The 9195-nt window shown below is 46.5% G+C and overlaps 1 protein-coding gene across 1 annotated transcript; it reads right to left on the bottom strand.

Annotated features, from left to right (window-relative positions):
* Window positions 1-2390: 2390 nt before the first annotated feature.
* Window positions 2391-7334, bottom strand: LOC110561646 (retinol dehydrogenase 7). Its single transcript, XM_021658159.2, has 4 exons — window positions 6865-7334; window positions 4941-5196; window positions 3557-3720; window positions 2391-3085 (listed from the first exon to the last, which is right to left on the bottom strand). Exons 1-4 carry the CDS (start codon window positions 7175-7177, stop codon window positions 2868-2870), a joined length of 951 nt encoding a protein of 316 aa, XP_021513834.2. The 5' UTR covers window positions 7178-7334; the 3' UTR covers window positions 2391-2867.
* Between the last annotated feature and the right edge of the window lie 1861 nt (window positions 7335-9195).

Here is a 9195-nt window from a genome sequence, read left to right on the forward strand (position 1 = left end):
AATCCTTACTGAGAAATCTAAGTCCATTTTCCCTAGAACTGCAGGAAAAAGGTTTTGGTGACCTGGAAGTAGAATGTAGACATGGAAAGAGCAAGTAGGGTCTCCAGACCTTACTTGACCTCTTGAGCAAAAAAAGGAGAAAAGGAGGAGCCTGGGAACCAGAACGACACTCCTGTTGTCAGTTCCAATGGAGCTAAGAAGAGTAAGTCCTTCAGTTGGAGGGAAGGATAGAAAGGAACACTTCTGCCTCCTCAAGGAGCCCTCCCCCCCCCCCCCGCTGTGCAGAATCAGTTTGTTATGACTACAGCGATCTTGAGTTACCTTGACTACCCTTGGCTAGTCAAATTTTCTTACAGAGATTCCCAGAAAACAAAATTATTAAATGGAGTTGGAAAACTGTTCCCTGCTGTTACTAGAGAGGCTTGGCACCTTGAACCTCACTAGAGGAGGTGAGGGAATGGAGGAGAGACAGGCACACAGACACATGTACAGAAAAGCTGGCATCCAGTGGCTCCTGCGTGCACTGATGCAGCCTGGATCCTCAGCACCTTATCATGATCAGCAAGCAGGAAGTGCAGGCTAGTCTCTGTAGAAGGTCTGAAGACAGCAGTCTCAGGCTGAAAAGCCTCCAGGAGGACGCTGCAATCGGTAGCATTTGCACACACTGCTCAATCATTCACAAGTGCCTGAACTTGGGCCAGATGAAGAAGGTTTTGCCAGTTCCCATAGGTCTGTGTAGCAACATGGTCTGGTGCTTTGAATTTGGTTGTTAATCATTTTGCTCCCAAGGTCTTTTTGCTATCTGCTCTGAGCACACTCAGTTGTGTGAATCTTGCTCTACATAAGTTAAACTTGGTTGGTTAATAAAAAAAAAAAAAAAAAAAAAAAAAATGCTAAAGCCTGGGCAGGTCAGAAGTGGGACAGGGAGCTAAGGTTCTCAGGCTTTTGAGGGGGGAAAGGTCACAGGAAGGAGAGAGAGAGAGGTGCAGGAGGAGGAGGAAGGAGGAGAAGGAAGCAGAGTGTCCATGGGAGAGGTAAAGAACCTTCCAGGCTGGAGTGGGAATGGCAGGGAGAGTGGTGGCCCAGATGAAAGCATGCATAAGTATTACTGGAATATTGGAGGGGAAGTAGCCCATACAGGAATGATTAGAGTAAATGGCATGCTCTAATGATTAGAGCATGGGATGTGGGGCTGAGAGGTTACAAGGTGTATTAGAGGGTAATATCTGCCCAGCTCCAGGTAAAACAAGGCTTATTTAAATACAACAGGTGTCTGTGTCTTTTATTGATATGGTAGCGGGTTAACAATTGCCATAATAATTATTTAATAATTATTAAATAATCCAGAAATGTTTAAAATTTAATATTATTTACTAAATAATAAAATATTATTTAATTAAAACTTCATTAGCAGTTTTTATTTACTACAACAGGTCTGAGGACTTGGTCCTTGTCATGATGGCGTCCATGTCAGCAGTGCATATTCACTCAGGACCTTGCTCTCCTGGGCTCCCCTGCTCTCTACAGCATCCTGGCTTCAGGGGCCTGTTTGACTCTTTGAACAAGGTATCTTCCAACTACAACCAAGTCACTTTTCTCTTTTCTTTTTTAAATTTATTTTTTGACAAATGTGTGTGTGTGTATGTATGTATGTATGTACACATACATACATTCTCCATATTATTATTCCTACAACATGGGGTATCAATTTCTGGTTTCTCCTGAGATAGGACTCATCGCTCAATTAAACTTGATTCACTGATGACAATGTGGCTTCCATATGCTTCGGGAGACATTAGGACGTCTGGGGAGGCCCCTCCCCATGGATTAAAGCCGGCACTCTGCCCCTTCCTCTGCTCGCTCCCCACGTGAGAGGACCATCTCCTGGCATACAGATCCAGGTCGTGGGGAGCCAGGGCACGTCCAAGAGCATCTCTGACCTTGCACAGCAAATGTTGTGCAGAAAATAAAAAACCAGGATCCAGAAACGACACTCACTCCATCCTCCAAAGAGCTGCAGAAGGACAGGAGGAGTGGTAATTGCAGAACCACAGGGAACGGAGATGGCCAGTTAGTGAGACTTCAAGGAAGTGCTGGAGAGAGAAGGAAGAGGCTTCCATCCCCCCCAGAACAGGATCTGGGCTGCCAACACCTCCCGGACATCTCCTTGATGCACACTCTTCAGCCTTATCCCGTGAGCCAGAATACTTCAGAATCCTGGAAGGGAAGCAATGGTCACTCTTGTCCATGGTGGGAAGAGCTGAGCATTGCAGAGCGAACAGTCCAGCTCACTTGTGCTAGCCCTCCTCAGGACAGTCTCCTCTTCCCTGACTGTGTCTGCCAGGGCTCCACACCTCACTGCTTCTCTAGTTCAAAGAACAGGATGCAAGTAATCTTTTCAACTTTATTATAAAGAAAAGAATCCAAAGAAAGTCATGGCTCCAAGATAAATCAAAACTGGGTTTTTCCATCTTTGCTAGATTCTATACCACCAGCAATAACCTCCCCAGCACAGCTGACACAGCCCCTCCCATCTGACAACATGGACAAAGGTGATTTCAAAGTGGGTTCTTTCAATCTTACATGATAGTGTGAATAGCCAGGTCCATGCATAGGGGCATGGAGGTAAAGCACATTCTTATGGATCCTCACAACAGGCCGTGGAGCTCAAAGCCTTGGCAAGTTGCCTAACATAACAGGATATTGCCAACACCTTTGTATCCCTTTCCCTTGGTGAATTCTTTGGCTGTTTCCTCTGGACTTCACTGATCTTGAGTAGGATGAAAGCAGAATTATTTTAATAAGTATAGTGAACAATGTGCCCTCCATCCACCTTACTTCCCCGATTCTGCAAACAAGTACAGACTTCATAGGGCCCGGGCAGGCTTTATAGAGCCCCAGTAGTGTATGGCATCTGATAGAGAGGTGGGCAGGTAGCTCATGGGGAGGTAGAGGAGCTTGGCATCCCAGCCGGCTGAGTACCGGGTGCGAGGGTGACAGGAAGTCAGCGCATGCTCCATGCAGTCCGTCACCGCAGACAGGTCCTCTGAGCATGTGTTCATCAATAATTCTGATGCTCTCATATCTGTGTAGGATGAGAAATTATTTGGGTAGATTCTTCATCCTACCACTGCTGCTCTGTGTCCAACTGAAGGAAGCGGCTCTAGAGTCCACGTATCCCATACTCGGAAGCCATGCTCAAGCTTAGCATGTCCTAGCTTCTCACAAAGGGCCACAACCCAGCTTCTAGGAAGAGCTGTGCACACTCAGCTGTCTGTGTGCCTGTTCAGAGAACTATCTGACAGAATGACTGGAAGATCTCACCTAGCAGTGGGAGCCCAGGGAAAGCGGTGCCAATGCCCATCCCTGGCTTCATGTTCATCATTAAGATGCTGAGGTAAACAGAGCCCCACATTCTCGAATTCAGAACCTCTTTAAGTGACCAGAATACCATGGGCTCCCAAGGATAGGGGACTGAACAGCTCCACTATGAGGAAAAATAGCCTGTGGCAGGCCCTATACCAGCAGCAGAAAGAGGTTTCTATAGGTCACTCACAGGAGTCCAGGAATTTCTCCCCGTAGATCTCCTTGACCTCCGAGCTGCTCTGGTCCCACAGCTTCTTCATGATGTGTGATACCCTCTCACTATTGGAAATATTGGTCTTGAAGCCCCCAGGCTCAATGATAGCCACCTTCACCCCAAAATAGGAGAGCTCCCTCCTGTAAGACAACGGGCAAAGGTCAAAGGCATCAGAGGTCTTTTGAGAAAAATAACACAACTGACAATACAATAGCATGCCAAAATGAGCCTGTGGAGAGAAAAGTTCAGAAGCTTTTGGATCTGAGACATGCAGCAGATGGGGATGAAACCTGTGGCAGGGACATTGTCTCTGCACTTTTGAATGTCGCTCCGAGTGAGCATGCATGGCGCACTGGTCTAAATCTAGATCTAGTCATTCTACTAAACGACACAAGGTCGGACTTCTGTCTGCATAGTGCACGCACAGGGGTTCACTAGGCTTGCCTAAGTCAGCTCCCCCTCACTGCTGGACCCCGCCTGCACCCACTACTGGCTAAGGAAGTCTCAGGCCAGTTTTTTTCCTGGCTCCTCCAAATGTCTTCAGGGTGCTACTCTGTGGCCTGTCATCCTACATTTAGAGACCTTGTCCCAGCAGGAAGCCTGACCGAGTTTCTTACAGTGAGGGCTGATCAGCATGGTCTATAGACCTGTCTAGAACCCTCGGATTCTCTAAAAGCTGCCCTGTGAGTGTCTACCCGGCTCCACTACTGCCAGGTCTGACCTGCCTTTTGCTCCAGGATGACATTGTACCCTGCTAATAGTCACGCTGGGCCTGGACATTTTATTAGGAAGTCCATGTAACCAGTCTGCCCTGTTCTCATGTTTAGCCCTTTCCTCAGACCCCTGCTGCAGGGTCCTCCACAAATCTGATGATCAAGGTGATCACTACTGCTAATAATCTGTATCTTATCCACCCTCTTTCCTTTCTCTCCTCTTTCACTCTCTGGGTTACCTCCGTCTGTGGTGTTGTTGGGTTTTTTGTTTATTTGTTTATCAGGGTCAGATAAACTTGTCCTGTTAGACTGTGAGGACTGTGAACTGTGGATGGTACTCATCCCACCTCCAGGACATTGCTAACCCGAGAAAGAAGGTGGCCAAGTCCAGGGGCACCTCAGACGCTTCCCTGCTGTGGGAGAGGCAGGCCTCCGACAGGACAAGTTTAAGTGACCTCCGGCCTCAGTGACCTAACATAGGTATGGAGAGGGGCTTCCCAACAAATGACCACCTTACTCCAGAGAGAAGGTAAGAAAGTCCCCCAAGCGAGAAAGAAAAGACAGTTCATTAGGGGCTCTCAAAAACTGCAATTAAATAAGACACCCTGCTGAAGGTTTCCCCATAAAACCCCATAACTGTCCAATACCTGAGGGAGTCCGAGAAGGCCTCTACACCATACTTGGAAATGCAGTAGCCACCACCAGAGAGAGTCACTCGGCCCATGACACTGGAGACGTTGACCACACGGCCCCTGGCCTTCCTCACCAAGGGCAGCATGTTCAGAGTCACGTCGATCATGCCCAACAGGTTCACGTCCAGAACCTTTACAAAGTCCTGTTTGTTCATCCACTCATTCATACCAAAGACAGAGATGCCAGCATTGTTGACCAGGCCCCAGAGTCCTAGAGACAGTGGGAAGAACAGAGAGTCACACAACACAGGTCAAGTTATGACTAAAATTCACATTCCACTGGGAGGTAAAACCATTCAGACAGGCATTGGGTACAGAGTGGAATACAATTAGCAGTGTGGTAAAGTGGGCTGGGATGGCAGCATGGTACTTCCTTTTCTTTTGATTCTTGACGGTTCGACTCACTGCCTGAGAAACAACAATCAGCAGCTTCATGTTTGCTAATAGCAAGAACAGAAATTGAAGACATATTATGATTGTTAATCTAGATACCTTGCAGATGAGGGAGCAGAGGAAAATACAAAGGGGAAAGGAGGAAGAAAAGACAAAAAGCAAGGCTCATACTCTAATGGCATTTGAGAAACATTAATTAGAGGTTCTGGTTGGAGGAGACTTTGGATAGCCATGCTGCATTTGTGCTTTGAAGAAAGTTGGCCTTGGCAACCATCAATGTTGAATGGTTTATCACACTTACTGTGTTATATTTTAAGAAGACATGAAATTGGGAGGAAAATATGGAAGAAAGGAACTAGAGGGAAGAGTGAGGGTTTGGGTGGGTATAATACAAATACATGGTGTTTGAAATTACCAAAGAATAAAGAAAAAAAATTTAATATATTGAGCAATTTTCCTATGGAAGAAAGAAGAGACACTTTTACAAAAAGTAATAATAATAAACTAAAAGAAAGAAATATGTGCCAGGGATTCCAGTATGCAGCCCCAAGATACATTTAAATTCTTGGAGGTTTGTTAAGGTATGGTGCTAAACCACAGAATATAATTTTTTTGAAGAAACATTCTTGAGGCAGTAAAATTGATCATTTTTTTAAGTGTAAGGAATTTACATATCTTAAGCCTATATAGAATCAAAATGTTTACAGGCTTTTTTGTCAGGGTAATGAGAATATAGGTTAATTTTGTTTTAACTTCATAGTCCCCAGTGTTTTGAACAATAATCATATTTTCAATTATTCTTAAATTTCTTTGAATCACTCTTCTTAGGTCACTACTAGTAACTCCTTTCTTGTACTTAGTTTCCCAAGTCAGTCCTTAAGCTGGCCATGGCCTACTTGTACAATCATGTCTCCCTTCAAAGAGGACTGCAGGTGATAAGTAAGAGCAAGTACGGTGCTGACACAGGCGATCCCCTCCAGCATGGCTCCAGATAACCCTGTACACATAGCCCAGAGCCAAGTCACTAACCCCAACCCCAACCCTACCTCTAACCCAACCCCAAACCTAAACCTAACCCTAACCCCAACCATAACCATAACCTCCAATCCCAACACCAACACCGAACCCAACCCTAACCCTCACCCCAACCTCTAACCCTTAAGGCTAACTGTAACCCTAACGCCAACCCTCACTCAGCATCCAGCAGTCTAGATTTTCTGCACAGAAAAGATAACAGAACACAGACAAGAACATGAGAGGGTGAATCCTCACCAGGGCACCTACTTACCAAGACCAGAGTGCTTGGGAGACAAAAGGTAAGGGCTGGAGAGAGAGAAAGTGCTCAGGTGATGTGCTGGGGAGGCAGGAGGATGGTGTGACTTCAAGCCCTCCAAATCCCTTCCAGGATCCTGTCAGGAAGAGTGAAGGGGAGGCCCCTTTCAAACAGGGAGACACACCAACAGACACACAGGAATCTCAACGATACCTCTGTCCCCAACGTGCTCCTTCACCCACTGAGTGGCTGCCACAATACTCTCTGTCTTGGTGACATCAAGGACCACTGTCTTCAGCCTGTCTGATGTCTTGCTCCTCAGCTCTTCAGCTCCAGTTTCTGTCAGACATGCAGCCAGCACCCTCATGCCTCTCCTGTCCAGCTGTCTGGCCAGCAGGTTCCCAAAGCCCGAGTCACAGCCCGTGATGAAGACATACTTGTCTTGGAGATGGCTCACCACCTGCCTCTCCCTGAACAAGCGCAGGAGAGTCCAGAGGCCCACTAGTGCCACCAGGTAGAGCCACATGGCTTGTACAAGACAAGAAGAGAGAGATACTTTAACTCAAAATGAGCCTAGTATCAGCTCACACAGGCACAGAGGGCTGCAGGCTTCTATCATGGAATCCACATGTCCCTCTATGACCACGATACTTCTGGAACATTTAATCCCAACCTCTGCTCTTTGAACGGACTTTGGTCTTCTGATATCTAGTGCCCTTTGCCTTTCCTCATCTTGCAAAGTAAACATCCCTGGCACATCTGTATTTATGACCTTTGCTTCCTGTACTCATGTGGGAATACATGCGTGTGTCATTACATGTCTCCACTATGGTCCAGTCCCAGGCTCACCTATGTCTCTGCAGCTTGCACTCTGCTGTTGCAAACACTGGATGTTGTGAACATAGTTGCTCTTGCCAACCTGCACTTGGACTCAGAACATTACAAGGAGAAGACAGGGAAAGTTGGTGCCTTCCTGATACAGCAGCTTCCTAGGAAGGAGGAGAGTCCAGCCCCAAACAGGGAAGCTGATGCCAAAGGAGCACAAGGTTACAATGGAACTGGGACCCCAGACTCATAATAACTCCCAGAGTTGGTGTGGGGGAGGAAATGACTTTCACCTCCTCAAGACTATTCTTGTTAGTTTTTGTTGTTTGCTTGTTTTTGTCAGCTGACAAAAGTGAGAATCAAATGGAAAAAAACCCAGTTGAGAAAATGTTTCCATTAGATTTCCCATAGGCAAGTCTGTAAGGCATTTTCTTGATTGCTAAATGACAGAGGAAGATTTAATCCCCTATGGGCAAGGTCCCCCTGGACAGGTGGTTCTGGGCAGTATAAAAAGTGGGATGAGTTAGCTGAGAGGAGCAAACCAGTAAGCAACTTCTCTATGCTCTTGCTTCACTTCCTGCCTCCAGATTCCTGCCTTGAGGACTTGTCCTGACTGTCCTTCCTGAGGACTGTCAACTCTAATGTGAAATAAACCCCTCTCTGCCCACGCTGCTTTAGGTCACGGTACTCCTTCACAGCAACAGTAGGCACATTTGAACAGATGCCCTTCTTTTGGCTGTAAGATTCAACTGGGATACAACCTAGCTGTCTTGAGTTGTAACAACCATGAATGCCCCAGACTAACCCGAGCCAGGACTCCTTGCCTAATTTCACAGCAAGCCTTGCTCAGAACTTCTAAAGAAGCATGTAGAGTTTTGAATCTGGCTCATGTCTCTAGGGATGTGCTGACTCTGATTGCCGTTCAAAATAAACTAGGTACCTTCCAGGATACAGTCACATTCCTCCTTAGTCATGACTCACCACTTTCTAACCCAACTTGCATGAATCAAAGTAGTCTTGTTGTTCTGGAGGATCAGATTTCTGTCAGAAAGTGCCCCAATACAGTATACCCTCCACACACACTACAGGTGTCTGCCTTCTTTATTAGGTTTCACAGCATCTCATGTCTGCTCCTTATTTGTGAGGACTTGCTAGTTCTAGGAAGCAGGGTGTGGGAGGCCCATCATTAAGCCTCCATTTCTGGGACTTTCACTGTACAGTCATGTACACAGACTCAAGAGCCCTCTCTTACTAAGGCTCTAAAAACAGTGAAATCTCATAGGAACAAGGACCACAAAGGGAACAGGTTTCCCTGAAACTTAGCTACACATAGAGGTCCAAGAAGTACAGACGCAATGTGTGTCACATGTGTGCTGAGGAGTTTCCACACAAGACTCCTAATGCAGCACTCGTCTCCCCACAGGACTGTCCATTGAAGGCTCCACAGTGAAACGGAGGATGCCCTATCTCAGGTTCCCTCAGCTCATCCATCCCTCCTGAGATTCCTACACAAACCCGTTGGCAGTGCCCAACTGCTCCTCTTCCCTAGGTTGGATGAGCCTGGTCACATTCAGGGCTGTGAGTGGGAGTGTCTTGCAGCCCAGCTATTCTGATCTTGGGGCTGTACCGCTGAGGCAGAATCTGAACAGAGACATCTACTGGGATCAAGGATCCATATGTAATATTAGTGTTTTATGCATTGACCAAATGTGAGATGAC

This window comes from Meriones unguiculatus, chromosome 17 (genome assembly GCF_030254825.1).
Source record: "Meriones unguiculatus strain TT.TT164.6M chromosome 17, Bangor_MerUng_6.1, whole genome shotgun sequence".
Taxonomy (NCBI): domain Eukaryota; kingdom Metazoa; phylum Chordata; class Mammalia; order Rodentia; family Muridae; genus Meriones; species Meriones unguiculatus.